The 17,166-nt window shown below is 43.8% G+C and overlaps 1 protein-coding gene across 1 annotated transcript in view; it reads left to right on the top strand.

Moving 5' to 3' along the window:
• COLEC12 (collectin subfamily member 12) overlaps positions 1–17,166 on the top strand; it is a 181,945-nt gene that overhangs the window by 8,541 nt on the left and 156,238 nt on the right. The window contains exon 2 of the mRNA XM_055236776.2: positions 11,392–11,442. Coding sequence (XP_055092751.1) covers positions 11,392–11,442 — 51 coding nt within the window. The remainder of the gene's footprint in view (positions 1–11,391; positions 11,443–17,166) is intronic.

Genomic DNA, 17,166 nt, shown 5'->3' with positions numbered 1-17,166 from the left:
ACTTTAAAGTAATCTACAAGTATTTAAACTGCTACAGATTCCTTCATCCATTTGGTGTGAAACAGTTGAATGGAAGGCCAATCTAATTACCACACCCCCCCCATATCCTGAACCTCAGATACTTTGTTACGCTGCATTGAGTTCATTCACCAGAAGAATACATAATACCTGTGTTCCAGAAATGCCAAGACTGGAAAAAGGAAAGCATGCGGGGAGCCAGATAAAGGTTTACATTTGTAAAGCTATAAAACCAGGGCAAATATTACTGGTACTGTGCTTAGGGACATATCAAGATTAAAGGACAGCTTTCTTCAGTTTTTACAGCCCAAAATACATTAAGATACATTTTCATCACTATCACGCAGGTACTTCAGTGCCAATTTGCTGAAGCCCAAATGGAACCTGCAGCACGCATTACTCTTTTGCTCATCAAGCTTTCCTGTTGGTCCTTCCCCCAAATAGTCACCTCAGAATGGAGTTTTGTGTCTTTTGAAGCCAGTTGATTAAAGTCCTAGGATATTTATTTTGGACCTTAAAGCATAGTAGCTTTTACCACTGCCTCTGTCTTCGTACTTCAAAGAAAATTCATATTTATTAAGCAGACGGTATGTGTTGGATGTTTTCCATGTGTCAGTTCACATTGCCCTCCCCAAAATGTGTGAGATAGGAATCATTGGTTCCAGCTTATAGGAGACTGAGAGGCAGACATGAGCTTATTGCTATTACAAGGTGGAGCCAGTCTTCAAACCCAGGTCTTTGAATTTCAAAGCCCACACATTACCATTAATTCTATCAGCCTCTGGTGTTAGGAAAGAAGTCTTCCAGGATATCACAGCAACATCAAGGGGACATTCCAAATATTTAGCAACCCAAGTGACACACTGTGGAAGCCACTGTTCCCATTTGAAAGCAACTCCGTGGAGCACTGGCCAGTGGAGAGTGACTGTAGACTCAGGCGTCCTGATGGCACCAGTCATCTGGCCCCAGGGATATAGGGGCAAGGGCCTGCTACAGTGGGTGGTGGTGACAGTAGAAACACACAGGGACAGCTTGCAGAAATGCTCAGAGCAGAGGCCATTGTTCTTCAACCAGCTGGTTTGGAAGCACTTAAATATTTTAACAACCAGTGATACCATACCATTTTGTTCTAAGAGTAATGACAAATGTACAAGAGCTGGGAATGGATCCTGGTCTAAACACGATAGAGCAACCAATGGATACTCATATGTAGAGACAGCGCCACTGGGCCAGCATGGAAGAGAAGTCTAACTTCAGCCTAGTCCCTGTCCGCGGTCCTTCAGGCTGGCTCCTAAAAATGTCTGCATTTGCTATGATGTTCGGTTTGGCATTTGTTGGAAACCTGCTTTGTGTCAAGTATTGAAGGCTCCAGCTTCAAACTACATCTTCTGTGGTTTCAGGTTGAACTCCACACTCTGGCTCTTTGGGGGCGTTTTCTGATTATCTGGTTATCAGTGCTGGTTATCTGTTGGACCTGAATGCTTTTATTTTTGTCTATCTGGCTTTTCCATTCATATTATCTTATTTTGCTTGTTTTACATTATTTCTTATAAAAGTTAGAGATATACATAGTTTAAAGAGTCAGATAATGTCGTAGGTTTCCTGAAATTCCTGAAATTCTGAAAAACAGCAGTTTCCCGCCCAGGCCACCTTCATTTCATTTTCCATTCCCCAGAGGTAACCTCTTGATAACTTTCTTACCATTTTCTTTTGGCATTTACCCCTCTTTCAGTTACCTGCTAATGCCTAAAAAACTATCCCGAAACCCTGTAGCTTAGAACAGCAGCTGGTTTTTTGCTCATGATTCTGCAATTCAGCCTGGACTGGACACGTGGCTGCCCTCAGGAGCCTGGAGAATCACTGGGGGTGGCCGGAATGGCTGAGGGCTCCCTGGCTGGTCTCACGTTTTCCCTGCTGTCATCCTCCAGTGATTCTCTCTCTCCAGGTGGCCTCTAGTTCAGCAGGGGAGGTGAACTTTTCACAGGGCCACTGGCTGCCAAGAGTGTGGTCAGAAGCCGAAAGGCCTCTAAGGCCGGGGCGCTGGAGCCACCCACTCCCACTTCTGCCACATTCCATGGGACAGAGCAGGTCATGGGGCCTGCCTAGATTCCAGGGGAAGAAAGTGGACTTGCGCATGGAGGGCTGGAAGGAATTGCTGGTAGTCCTTTATGACGATAATCTGCCATGACCCCCGTATCTCTCTGTGACATGCTTATGGTGCTCTTGCTTCATTTTTTTTTTTCATCTTAGGCATTGTATACAGCCTTCCTTTTATAGCAGAAGAGCGTTTTGTTATCTGTCACCTTTTATTTTCCCCTAACAACCCTCGCAGGCATCTCCTGTTCCTGTCCACCTTTCTAATACAGTTACAGCGTAATCTCAGATCCATATTCAGTGTTGATATTATTGTGACAATGTCAATGCGATTCACAGCTGAGTCATATTTCTTGCGTAGCTTTTTGTTTCCCCCCACCAAGTTAATAATCCTCTTGCTATTTTAGCTCCTCATACATACATCATTATTCATTTCCCAAGACCCTTCTACTTTCCCAAATCTCTCCTCTGTGTGTTCAAATGTATTAGGAATTCTTTCATTTCTATCTTCTCGAAGAAATCTTTTCTGGAGCATTCTGACCACCTGAGGGTTAGAGTTAGGTTAAGATATATACACACAGACACACCCAGACATGCACACACTCAGACACACGCACACACACTGGGTTTGTTGCTTATTTTAGTGCAATGCATTCTCCAATAACTTCCTGAGATAAGTGTGTGTGGGATGTACATTTTTGGGGATTCTGCTGGTCTGCAAAGGTCTTTATGTTACCCCCTCATTGAATTGAGAACATTCTATATTGGAAATAATTTATCCTTAGAATTTCGAAAGCACTGCTGTATTTACTTTAGCTTCCAATTTTGCTGCTAAATGTGAAGCTGATCTTTTTTTCTTTGTAAAATTCTTATAAATGATCTGTTTTTTTTCTCTGTCTGGAAGCTTTTAGGATTTTATTTTTGGCTTCAGTGTTCTGAAATTTTATGATGATGAGCCTTGGAGTGGCTCTCTTTCCTTTCTTTGTTCTGGGCAGTGATGGGCTCATTCATCCTGGAAACTCATGTCCTTCAATGCTGGGAAATGTGGTTCACTTACTCCTCCAGTGCTTCCCTCCCTCTGTTCTTTTTCCGGGAAACACCTGTTGTATGAATATCGGACCCTCTAAATTGATTTTCTTTTTTTTTTTTCTTTTTTTTTGAAACAGAGTCTCGCTCTGTCGCCTAGGCTGGAGTGCAGTGACACGATCTCAGCTCATTGCAACCTCTGCCTCCCAGGTTCAAGCAATTCTCCTGCCTCAGCCTCCCGAGTAGTTGGTATTACAGGTGCACACCAGCACGCCCAGCGAATTTTTGTATTTTTGGTAGAGACGGGGTTTCACCATGTTGGCCAGGCTGGTCTCGAACTCCTGACCTCAGGTGATCCGCCTGCCTTGACCTCCCAAAGTGCTGGGATTATGGGCTGCAAAGTGATCCCAGTGAGCCACTGCACCTAGCCTCTAAGCTGATTTTCTAGTTTTTCCTTATTTTTACTTTTTTCTATTTATATGCCTTTATTCTACTTTCTGTAATATTTTGACTCCATCTTCAACCCTTCCATTGAGATTTATTTCTGTGATCATATTTTTTAATTTCTATAAGTTCTTTCTTTTTCTGTTTTTTGAGATGGAGTCATACTCTGTCACCCAGTCTGGAGAGCAGTGGTGCCATCTCAGATCACTGCAACTTCCGCCTCCCGGGTTCAAGCAATTCTCCTGCCTCAGCCTCCCTAGTAGTTGGGATTACAGGCATGTATCACCATGCCCGGCTAATTTTTGTATTTTTATTAGAGACAAGGTTTCACCATGTTGGCCAGGCTGGTCTCAAACTCTTGACCTCAAGTGATCCACCTGCCTCAGCCTCCCAAAGTGCTGGGATTACAGGTGTCAGCCACCATGCCCAGCCCTTTTTCTCTGATGGTTGCTTTTTTATAGCATCCTGTTTTCCAGATGTATTATCTTCTCTTATCTCTGTAAGTGTATTAATGGTATTTGTTTTTTTCTGAGGTATTAATTTTCCTGCATAATGTAGATTTCATCTCAATTGCTTTATCTGGTTTCTTTATTTTCATCTTTGTCTTTTCATGTTAGAGGTTGTGTCAGTTGTCTGATGACCCTTGACTGTCTTATTTAAAAGCAGAACAATACACAGGTCAATTGGAAACTTTTGTACTGGTGGGTTTTGTGAACTGTGACCATCACTCTAAGTTTACCTGGTTGGGCTGTTCCACTGGGAACCTCCTGGAATTAGAACCATTAGTTTATTTTTTTATTAGCTGGTCAAATTCCCCAGAGAAGAACCTTCTAATCTTTACCATGGAGGGGACTTTCTGGCTAAGTGGGAGAAGAGGACCCGGGGTCTGAGCATTCAGTTGGTAAACTTTCGCCTTTCCCATGATTTCATTACAGTTCCTGTCATTTCCTGTTCCTGGTGTCCACTAGACAAGAGAACTTTTGTTTTAATGTTTCCAAGTAATAAACCTTGAATCTTCTGCTGTGGTTAGGCAGGGGCAGTCACCCAGCTCTTTGGGTGGGCAGCTCCAACTCCTTCTCTTTTTTTCACATACTATACAAATCATCCACTTAACATGTACAATTCAATGTTTTTTTGTTATATTCACATATTTTTTATTCATCATTATAATCAATTTCAGAACAGTTTCACCACCCTAAAAAGAAACCTCTACCCATTAACAGTCACTCCTCAGTTCCCCTAAAAACCACCAGCCCTAGGCAAACATTAATTGCTTTCTGACTCTAGACTTTCCTAATGTAAACATTTCATATAAATTGAATCACACAATGTGTGTGTGTGTGTTTTTTTTTGTGACTGTCCTCTTTTACTTAGCATGATGTTTTTAAGGTTTATCTATATTGTAGTATGCATCAGTGCTTCATTTTTTATTGCTGAATAATATTCCACTGTATAGACATACCACAGTTTATCCATTTATCAGTCAGTGAACATTTGGCTTGTCTCCCCTTTTTTTTGCTATTGTGAATAATGCTGCTATGAACATTCATGTGCAGATTTTTGTATGGACATATGTTTTTATTTCTGGTAGGTATAAACCTAGGAGTAGAATTGCTGGATTGTATGGTAACTTTATGTTTAACTTTTTGAGGAACAGCCAGACTGTTTTCCATGGTGGCTGCACCATTTTATATTCCCACCAATAGCATATGAGGGTTCTGATTTCTCCCTATCTTTGCCAACACTTATTATCTATCTTTTTGGTTATAGCCAACTGCTTCTTAAACCTATGTTCCAACAGTCCTCCTATTTTAGCCTCACCTTTATTCCCAAATTCCTAAGCCTGTTCAGGATTCTGCAATATCAATCATTGCCTCTTAGCTTTCCCGGCTGCTAGCACAGGCTTCAGTTTCATGAGTGTACGGGTCAGTCACCATCATGGTGTGGAACCCCTGGGTCCCACAGACCTGTGTCTTCCTCTTGGTCTGGCCACTCATAAGCTGTGAGACCTTGGGTCAAATTAATGTAATTTCTCTGAGCTTTGGTTTTCTCATCTGTAAAACAGAAACATAATAAAATGCGGCCAGTTGTGGTGGCTCACACCTGTAATCCCAGCACTTTGGGAGGCTGAGGCAGGCAGATCACTCGAGGCCAGGAGTTTGAGGTCAGCCTGACCAACATGGCAAAACTCCATCTCTACTAAACATACAGAAATTAGGCAGGCATAGTGGTGCAGGCCTGTAATCCCAGCTACTCCGAGGCTGAGGTGGGAGGATTGCTTGAACCTGGGAGGCAGAGGTTGCAGAGAGCTGAGATGGTTCCACTGCACTCTAGCCTAGATGACAGAGCAAGATTCTGTCCCAAAAAAAAAAAGAAAGAAAAAAAAGAAACATAGCAAAATGTGAAATAGCTGGCATACAGCAGGTACTGACTAAATATGTTAGTCTCTTCTCTTCCCTAAACGTGGTGAGTATGCAAAAAGAGAAAGACTTTATATTTTTCCTTTAGGAATTCATGAACTAGTGGGAAAGAGAGAGACATGTATAACTCTAATTTCCTTAATTTTCAACAACTACTGTTGAGTGCCTATCATGCGTCATAAATGTGTTAGTTGTTGAGGGTACAATGTGATGAGTTTCCTGTCTTCAAATGGCTTTCCATCTGGAGGAGTCAGAACCAGAACTGGAATATAAGGCAGATAGAGTTAAGTGCTGTCACACTGATTCAAGGGAACATAGGAGAATGAGAGGTAAATTCTGACTGTAGTGCTAGTGTCCAACTTGGTCCACAGATTGACTGGAACATGTTAATATGGATGACTCTCACCTCTAAGCCAACAGAACCAAGCTTCACTTGGACTCACGGTTCTCTGAAATAGCAAGGCACAAAGAATAAATCAGCAGCCAAATTCTGTCCAACATTCTCTGTCACAAAATCTCTGGCCCCAGTGTGGCTCTGTGCCAGTTACTAAGGAAAGTAGAAAAAGATAAAAATCACATTTCAAAATAGGTGAGCAAAATATAACATAGCCTGTAAGATTAAAATGAAAATGCAAAAGTTCAGCTGTGGGAGCCAAGAAAATCTGAGCTTCAGACAGAATAAATCTTAAACACTTTCTTCATTTAATATGTTAAGGTTGCTTCTTGCCTGCAGACAGACTGCTGTCAGAAACAGGGATCAAGTTATGACCACTGCAGGACTTAGAGGTCTTAAATCTTAACCAAGTCCTTATTCATGTAGGAGTGTGGCAGCTGTGTGGCTATGACTGTCAGAGATAGACATTGGAAAGTGTAAGTTGCTAAAGAGACTGACCTCAGAAGAATCTCCTTATCTGAGTACATCACTTTTGCAGGCCCTGATACTGTAAGACAATCTGGGATACAACACATTGAGCTTGGGTCTATATGGTGTGAGGAAAAGGTTTGAGAACAGAATATAGCATTGCACATTGTATCAGGCTATTTGTCTTCATGAAAACCTGACTGTCAGCCCTTGTGGGCCCTAGCATAGCCTTCTGCCCTCTAGCATGTTTTAGTCATTGGGAACACTGACTACTCATTCTCTTTCCTGTGGCTATTGTTGCTTGATGTAAATCATCTCCACAACCCACAAGCCCCACCAGCTTTACCCTCTTCCTCTTCCTCAAGTCCCTAAACACCCAACTGTTCTATCAGCCTGAATCAGCTGTTTGCTAACTGAGCAGCTGGGAACATCTGGGAGTGGGCCTGGGGGAACACCTAAGCGAGTGAACTGTGCACCAAGCTTTTTCTGCCCTGAATCCACCCAACTCTTAAGGGTAGCAAAAGAGGATTCTAAAGTCAACTTTTGAAAACATTGGCTAAAATAAAGTTAACCATTTTTTTCTTCTCTTTGCACATCTCAACAGTCTCTGATAGTTCCAAAACCATTATGAATTTCCAAGACAGGGATATAATATGGGGTGTTTTCCAATCTCTATCCTCCCCCCCCAAAAAAAACCCCAAAAAACGAAAACATTGAGAGAGACTGATTTAAGGCACTTCTGTATAATTGCAGTCAGAAGTAATGTGTGGTAACTTACTTGTACCCCTCATGTCTCTTGTGATTTTCTCTCTAATTTTAGAGTTGGATGAGATAGAGACTATTTTATTCTTTTAGTGGCTGTTATAAGAATCCCTAATCCTTTTCGGATGAGGGTTAAGATGAGAAGCAGGGAACGGAACCCACCCTGTGCTTTATGATGGGTGGCCTGTGAGGCCTTTGTTTTCTTGAACTCCTCATGGGTTTGGACATGTTAATTTGGAGGTAGAAGCAGGACACAGCTAAATTGCTTTAATAACAAAAATATGTGAAATTTGAAGTTCCCAGGGAAATTTCAGGAAGGAGAGAGAAGTCAGTCAGACTAAATGCTGCGTGGGAAAAAGATTAGAGAGGGAAAAGAAAACAAACAAACAAACAAGCTAATGGCAGCCCTGCTGAAATGAAGCTTTTGGGGGAGAATAGACATGTCTAATAGGAAATTTTAAGCTGTTTGCTATCAAGGGTGCAGCATGAACCTCCCCTCTTGTTTCCACTGTGACATCTTCAATGATGTTTCTGTGGCCCACAGTGCCTGAGTGTGAGCGGATTCTGCTGCAGAGGTGGCACAGTGGTGGAAAGGATAGAGCTGGCCAAGGGCACGGATGTCTGGGTACCATTGATGCTGATATTCATGTCTCATCAACTCCGCTAGGCTGTAAGCATGTGTTTATTGAATGAATGAGAAAACAAACGAATGGATATCTAAGCAGACTCAGCAGGTCAGGGTTTCTCTTAAACGGAGAATAGACGAGGCTGCAGCTATTAACACGACAGATTACCACATCAAGCATTAATAGGACAGATTAGTAAGTAAAGCAGGAACAGAGTGTGGGCTTGAGGTGTGTTTGTGGAGGTAGCCAATCACTGAATCAGAGAAAAAGATGCTATTCTCTTGGTTGTAAGCAAGTTCTTCCATGCAGAAAGAACTAAAGCTTAAATCCCTGCCATAAGAAGACTACTTTGAGTATAAATACCTGGCCTTCTAGATTCCAAACCAAGATCTCTTCCCTTTCTGCAGAATAAGGAGACAGTGGTGAAATACAAAGATATCACACCTCTCTGTTTTGTTAGAAATAACCACTGTCTCACATGTGATTTTTTTTTTTTTTTGATACAGAATCCCGCTCTGTCGCTTAGGCTGGAGTGTAGTGGTGCAATCTTGGCTCACTGCAAACTCCACCTCCTGGATTCAAGCGATTCTGCCTCAGCCTCCCGAGTAGCAGGGATTACAGGCACCTGCCACCATGCCTGGCTAATTTTTGTATTTTTAGTAGATATGGGTTTTCGCCATGTTGGCCAGGCTGGCCTCGAACTCCTGACCTCAGGTAATCCTCCTGCCTCAACCTCCTAAAGTGCTGGGATTACAGGTATGAGCCACCACGCTCCGGCATCACATGTGATTTTATAAATACATTGTAACAAACAAATATTCTGAGCTTCACCACATTGTGTTTATAGATAGCATACATCTTGGGTTCTCTATAATATTTCGAGGTTCAGATATAGCTAGATCATGTCTCTTTTGGGGATTGAAAAAAACTATCACAGAGGCTTCATTTCCCCTATATGCCTCTCTTTCTTGAAAGCCAAGATTGGGCGGGCACGGTGGCTCACTCCTGTAGTCCCAGCACTTTGGGAGGCCGAGGCGGGTGGATCACCTGAGATCAGGAGTTTGAGACCAGCCTGCCCAACATGGCGAAACCCCATCTCTACTAAAAAAACAAAGAATTAGCTGGGCTTGGTAGCAGGCGCCTGTAATCCCAGCTACTCGGGAGGCTGAGGCAGGAGAACCGCTTCAACCCAGGAGGCGGAGGTTGCAGTGAGCCAAGATCACACCACTGCACTTCAGCCTGGGTGACAAAAACAAAAGTCTATCTCAAAAAAAAAAAAAAAAAAGAAGTCAAGATAAGGGACCATGACTTACTCACCTCTGAAGTCACAGCCTGGCAGTCTCTGCCATGGTGAGTGCTAAGAACATGCCTTTGAGCTGAGCTGCCTGTGAGAGAAAGCTGTGTGCTGGGGCAGTAATGGACCGAGTCAGACAGGGTCCCCTAGAAAGGCCTGGCTTTGGCACCTCTTACTTGTCATCAAAAAGTGTTGGCCGGACACAGTGTCTCATGCCTGTAATCCCGGCACTTTGGGAGGCTGAGGTGGGTGGGTCACCTAAGGTCAGGAGTTTGAGACCAGCCTGACCAATATGGTGAAACCTCATCTCTACTGAAATTACAAAAATTAGCTGGGTGTAGTGGTGGGTGCCTGTAATCCCAGCCTCAGGAGGATGAGGCAGGAGAATCACTTGAACCCAGGAGGTGGAGGTTGCAGTGAGCCGAGATCGCGCCACTGCACTTCAGCCTGAGCAACACAGCGATATTCCATCTCGAAAAAAAAAAAAAAAAGTGTTCCTCCTGGACAATAGACACTGGAGCCTACTTGAGGGTGGAGGGTGAGAGGAGGATGAGGATTGAAAAACTACCTGTCAGGTACTATGCTCACTTCCTGGGTGATGAAATAATCTGTCCACCAAACCCCCACAACACACAATTTACGCATGTAACAGACGTGCACATGTACCCCCTGAGCCTGAAATAAAAATTGGAAAGAAAAAGTGTCTTTTAGTTGTGCAATTAATATGAAATTGTGTCTGCACAGTGCTTGCCCTTCCTAGACCTTTACCTGGAAGAACTGTAAATGAGCAGTTCTTTATAGATGTAATAAGGAATCTCATGTCTACTTTAGGAATGAGATTTTAGGTCTTTTGATAGAAACGTTGGGTGATAAAACATCTCTCTCTTTTTTTTTTTTGGAGGTGTAGTTTCATTCTTGTTGCCCAGGCTGGAGATCAATGGCACAATCTTGGCTCACTGCAACCTCAGCCTCCCAGGTTCAAGCGATTCTCCTACCTCAGCCTTTCAAGTAGCTGAGATTACAGGCATGTGCCACCACATCTGGCTAATTTTGTATTTTTAGGAGAGATGGGGTTTCACCGTGTTGGGCAGGCTGGGCTCGAACTCCTGACCTCAGGCGATCTGCCCACCTTGGCCTCCCAAAGTGCTGGGATTACAGCCATGAGCCACTGCGCCCGGCCAACATCTCTCTTCTTTCCATGGTGGGTCTACATTTAGGAATTTCCACAGTAAGGCTGCCTTTTGAAACGCATTTACTGCGAAACCATCGGTTGGTCCCAGTTACCCATTGGAAGGAGGGTGGGAAGGGTTTGGTTGTCATTGCAGGAGTTATATTGGCTCCTGAGAGGCAACAGTTAGTGAAGGAGATGACCCCAGAGCCAAGACATTTAAAAACAGGGGCTTTAGGGTCAGTTGCCTAAAGATAACTTGACCCCTTGTGTGGTCAGTTATTTCTGTGAGCAGGAAAAGTTTCTGTTCACAGGAAGCATGATGACAACAGTAAATTCATGCACACATGTGAGGAAGATATCAGAGAGGAACACTGAATTAATGTAGCAGGACAGGGAGTGGCCGGATGGTCCGGAAAGGCATCTCGAAGGGTCGCACTTTAGCTAAGACCTGAATTTGAAGGAGTCACATTAGGAACAGGGGAAGTGCATCCCCAGCAGCAGGAGCTGCCAGTGTGGAGACCCCTGCCGTCTCTTCCAGAAAGCCTGGTATGATCCGTGAGCAGAAGGAAAGCTGCTGTGACAAGCAGGGGCGATGAAGCAGGTGGAATCCTGCCCCACCCTCTGCTTCTGTGCCCCTTGCCAGGGTTAACATTGTGTCTCTTCTTCTCTCACAGACGACTTCGCAGAGGAGGAGGAGGTGCAATCCTTCGGTTACAAGCGCTTTGGTGAGTCCTAACAAAGCTGTGTTCCTTCTCAGTGGTCAACCTGGGATGCAGCCACAGACCCTCAGAGACCATTGGCAGGCCACTGGCAGGCCCTTCATGCACATGGGTGTTTGTGGCTCTGAGGTCCAATTTTGGCTGGAAAGTGAGTGTCTGTGTCCCAGGGGGAGGGTTTCTCACAATTCTGAGGGGCCATGGGACAGGAGCTGCACCCAGGCATTGGGAAGTGATGGGATGTTTATGGGTCTGCTGAATATAAAAGAGACAACCTACTAGACAAAGTGTGGTGGGAAAGGCAAATCTGTGACAAGACAGGAGCAAAGTACCTGGAATTTTTCGATTTTGTTATTCAGAAAACATCTTTGCTCAGGCCTTACGCTCCTAACCTAGTGTTCATGGATGAGTGAGAGGGAGACTTCTTCCAAGAATCTGCCTGGACACAGGTGCTCTGTGGCAGGCTGGGGAATGGCCCCCAAAGGTGACAGCACCCTGAATCCTGAAACCTGAATGTTACCTTATGTGGCACAAAGGACTTTGTAGGTGTGATTAAGTTGAAGAGCTTGAGATGGGGAGATGATCCTGGGTTACCTGGGTGGGCCTTGAAAGCCATCACAAGGGTCCTTGTAAGAGAGAGGCAGAGGGAGATGTGACTGCAGAGAGAAGGTGATGTGAGGATGGAAGCAGAGGTTTTTGTTATGTGCTCTGGTCAAGGAATATAGGTGGCCGTTAGAAGCTAAAAACGCAAGGGCATTAATGGATTCTTCCTTCAGAGCCTCAGGAGGGAGAGCTGTCCTTCCCATATTTATATTTCAGCTGACTGAAGGTGATTTTAGGCCGCTGGCCCCCAGAACTATAAGAGGAGAAATCTGTATTGTTTAAGCCAGCACGTTCGTGGTAATCTTTTACAGCAGCCGCAGGAAACTCATACATGCCCTCTGCCTCCCAGGCTGCTGCACCTGGTGCTCTTCTTTGCTTTGACCTTGCTTCTCTTTGACCTTGAAATGCCAGTGGTCATTGCAGAGTTTCAAAGGCAGCTCCAGGGATTGGAGGATTTTCCCAACAGCTTGTTTCTGTGCTTGGCCAGAGGAAATGGAGAAGGATAGAGGAGAAAAGAGTGTGTGTGAGTGAGTGTGTGTGTGTGTTTGTGTGTGTGTGTGTGTGTGTGTGTGTGTATGTGTGAGACAGAGAGAGAGAAAGAGAGAGGGAGTATGAAAATGAATGAATCTACTTCCTGTTGCTTAAAAAAAATCCTGGCTGGACTTTGATTAAAATTAACAACCCCCAGCTGCTCTGGCTTCCGCGTTGCTTTAGCATTTTTCCTTCTGGACACACACGTCTGCGTTACTTTCTGGGAAAACATACGACTTTAAAATAGGAATGCAGTTGGCACCAAGCTCATCTCTCCTGCGTTGGTTCCCTGGCAGAGCGGCCTGCATGCAGCCCCGTCGACCCCCCTCCGTGCTCCTGTTCCTCATCTACACGATTCCATGTTTCTGCGATTGGACCATGGCCCTGTGTTCTCCTTTCCCGGGGGGGACTCACTGAAGGCAGCAGTAGGAGTGAAGATGAAACCAAGAATTATAAAGGAAAACAAACAAAACAACACAGAAAGATAGGAATCAAGAGGAAAACCAAACTTGTCAAAATAAGGCAAATAAATGTGGAGATGCCTACGTGTTTTGGAAATCAGTAGAAATATGAAGAACTGAGAGAGAAAGTCTCTTTAGAAAGGGTGACCTTGAGAGAAAATTTTTTGTAAATTTCTCAGCCATGTTACCAGTTAGATGGGTGGGGATTTGGTGAAAAACACACAAAAAAGTACATTGCTGACAGGTTTTAATTTATGGTGGTTAAGTTATGCATGGGAGTTGCAACAGATGACTCACAGGAGACGTGATAACCACTTACAAATATTAGAGAGCACAAACAGAGGCTGGAAGAGAGTGATGCCAAGCAGTACAAATAGAAGAGGACGAAATTAAAATGGGAAAACTTGGAATAGTCTGTGAAAGAGACATTCCTGATGCTGAGAATTCTTGGATTCTGCCTCTAGGCAAGGCGATGGATATCCAGCATAGGGCCAGAGTAGATCTTTGCAGATGGAAGAGTCTTTGAGAATGTTTGTGTATTTTATTTTATTATTTTAGTTTTGAGACAGGGTCTTGCTCTGTCATTCAGGCTAGAGTGCAGTGGTGCAATCATAGCTCACTGTAACCTTGAATTCCTGGATTCAAGCAATCCTGCCTCAGCCTCTCGAATAGCTGGGCCTACGGGTATGTGCCGCTATGTCCAGCTAATTTTTAAAATTTTTGTAGAGGCAGTATCTTACTATCTTGCCCCAGCTGGTCTTGAACTCCTGGGCTTAAGCAATACTCCAGCCTCGGCCTCCCAAAATGCTGAGATTACAGGCGTGAGCCACTGCACCCAACTGAGATGATTTAACTCTGCCTTTATTTTCACCTATAAGGGAGCTGAGGCCCAGATAGATTAAGTCCTTGCTGAAGCAAGTTAGTTGGAGCTGGGGTTAGAAGATTCTGGATCTTCCAACTCTCAGGATAATGTCGTTTTGGGGAAGGGCTCAGCAGTGAAGTGAAGTGGAGGTGACCTTTCAACTTCTGTGTTGTGGAGGGGGACCCTGCAGCTCTGGAACCCTAAAGTGGACTGGACACACAATCTGGTTCCACTGGGGAGGCCTCATCGTGGTTATAGGGCTAGGACTCTGATTCTTTAGAAGGTAAATGAGTTTTCAGTTCCCAAGAAGTGGCCAATTGAATCCAGCAGGACCCAAGAACCCATTTCTTCAGGCATGGTTCAACTTTAACCATTGAAGGAAGACCAAGTCCTTTCCATGCGGCAGGTTGATAGTAAGGTGGTAAGTGGAAGGTGTCCAGAGACATGTCAACCCTCTAGGCCCTGCCCCTAATCACTCCTGTGTCTTGAAACCAGCTACTTAAACTCGGTGGGTCTCAGATGCTGCCTCTGCCCAACCAGCAGGGGGACACCTGCCAAGGTAGGTGAGTCTACCTCACAGGGCTTTGGTGAGGTTAAGAGAGATGTCAGATGGACAAGTGCTTTGAAGTTACAACACTATAAAAACACAAGACTATATTATCACTCTCCTGAGATTTGGGGCTTAATATTAGCACTCTCTCAACGTTTTGATACAGCCACTGCAGAATATCAAAGTGTGACAGACCTGAAAACTTATTCCTGAAGAAATGTAAAGGTGTGATTTTCTTCTAAAGACGGTAACATTGTAGCCTTTTATAGTTGCAAAAACAGACTGGATAACATAGAGGGTTTAGTTATTGTTTAATTTTAGGTATATATTGCTTGTGCAAGTATGATAAACACAACCCGAATTTAGACTACAGATGAGCCAGAAGTTGGTTATTCACAGGGCAAAGGAGCCATTGTTTTAGCAGATCACTACTGGGTGGGCCTGTTTCCGAAGTTATTCATATAGAGAGTTATTATTCAGAGGTGTTTGCTACATAAAGTCAAGGCTGTTTACATAATAATATTGTGCTTTTTCAAATTTAGCATATTATTACAGTAAAGAGCAAAATGCACGATCTTCTCCAGTGATCTAGCGTGGTATTGTATTTGGTGCAGTCACCCCTTGTTTACGCAGGGATTCATTATTGCATTTTAGTCTCAACCAGGTCTTCTGTTTTTCTTCAGTCTTTCCATATACCAAGCTTGTTCAGCCCCATTCCCAAAGTTCTGGGCAGGTGTCTAAAGAGGAGATGGAGTTTGGTCTGATGGTTTTGTCACTTCTTTGCTCCTCTGACAAAAGCGTCAATGAGGGGAGACTTTGAAGGGTTAATTAAGTGAGCATTTTCAAGCTTTAATCAGGCTTTGAGGGTCAGCGTTTCTTGGCCTCAGTATGCAGAGCTAATTGGGACGTAACTATAGTTACAATTTGGCAGAGTTCATTTTCTGGGACATGAGGCACCAGTATATTTTTATTTTCCATAGACATGATATATACTACCACGAAAGTGATATTTTTCTACTTATTTCCCAGTTACCTTTTTCATTAAAAGCATCACACATGGCTCTAGAATCCATTATTACTATGCTTAGCAGAAAGGGAAAGAGAAGCAGCACCACCCGCATGGCCTGGGCCCTCCCTCCGGAGCCTGCATTCTCCCTTTCTGCGCTGGGGGGGGGCGCTAGACTGACTTTGTTTCATTCATTGGTCGCAATGGGTTCTCTTCTGTTATTTTTGGAATCTGATCCGGTATGATAATAGACGTCCAAAGCTAGGATGATGGAGGAGCAAGAGATACATGGTTCAGCCTGTGAAAATCACGGGTGGAGTTAAGGGTTTCCAGTGAGCAACTGTGGGCAGCTGGGAACATTTGTTGTTTGTATTTGACAAACAAAGCTTTGACAGAATTGCTTCTTTGGGGCTCAGGCATAGGAATTATTAATAGCTATGAGAGAAAAAGATCTGAAAAATGGCAAACTGTGAAACAGTAACAAAAAAGTGAAAGGAAGCATTCTCTGTGGAGTAGATTCAAGGTTTTGTTTTTTTTTTGTAAAAACTAAGTGGGAGAGTTCTAAGGGGATTGCTGAAAAATTATTTAGGGGTTACAGTCCAAAACGGGGTATCAGATGTCTTTTCCTTTGAGATCAGTAAGCTTGTTCTTTGAAGCATGTCCTTGAATAGTTTTGTTTATCCACAACTTCACAGGTCTCTCTACAGCTATAGCTTCAAACAAGCCAGGCTTTAGCTTTCCCCTTTCTTTCCTCAAAAAATAGTTGCAGATTAGCAAGTGTATTTTTAACAGTTTGGCCCACACGGTGCCGAGCATGTTGAAGCAGCCTGAGAAATCTGTGTTGAAGAGAACCCAGCCCTGCCCCTCAGTGCCCCTGCCTCATGCCTTACCGTCACCGTCCCCTGCTTCCAAACCCAGCCTCCAAAGAGATAAACACATGGAACTTCTAATTCATGGCTCTAGTTAAATTATTGAGCTGTTTCTTGCCAAGAGGTTTAGAGAAACTAACGTCTAAAAGCATAGAGGACTACTGAGGCTTCTGAAAAATCACAGCACGGATATGCTTAACCATATAGCCAGAAAGGAAGATTCTTTCTGAGGCACATGGCGAGTGTCTGCTTTTAATGCCAAGAGATTGAAAGAGTTTACCAAGAGGATGCCAAACTCTCTTTGGGAAGCTGCTCAAGATAAACACTTGGATGCCTCTACTTCTTGTTGCTGGGCTTGTAGGGAGCAGGCTGCCTGTCTCTTCTCTCCTGGGACTCTTCCTGGAATCCTGGCTTCATCTTCTAATTTGGAGAAGGTGTTGATTTGAAGCCATCTATCTCCAACAAAAAGGAGGGCTCCAGGCATCCCTCTCACCGCAGCCCTGCAGAAAGCTGACCCATTCCCTGATGGGAATGCCAGGAATTTCCATCATTTCCTGTGGGGAACGACTGAATAAGCACAGTGAGAGGCTGTCCTTCCAGAGGCACCTTTTCCAAACATTTCTAAGTGAGGCACAGGACTGACACTGGGAGGAAGGTGAAGAGCAAGGGAACAGTGGAACTCGGTGCTCCTGGTGGGGTTTCTTTGAAATGTCCAAAACCATTTGCATCAAATTAAGGGGAGAGTTTCATTTATGTGGTTTTACAAATCCTAATGGAGTTGGTATTTCTGATTTTATTTATTTATTTATTTATTTATTTATTTATTTATTTATTATTGTTTTTGAGACGGA

Source organism: Symphalangus syndactylus, chromosome 1, assembly GCF_028878055.3.
Source record: "Symphalangus syndactylus isolate Jambi chromosome 1, NHGRI_mSymSyn1-v2.1_pri, whole genome shotgun sequence".
NCBI lineage: Eukaryota > Metazoa > Chordata > Mammalia > Primates > Hylobatidae > Symphalangus > Symphalangus syndactylus.
The sequence above is the reverse complement of the archived record's forward strand: the minus strand, read 5'-3'. Positions and strand labels throughout refer to the sequence as shown.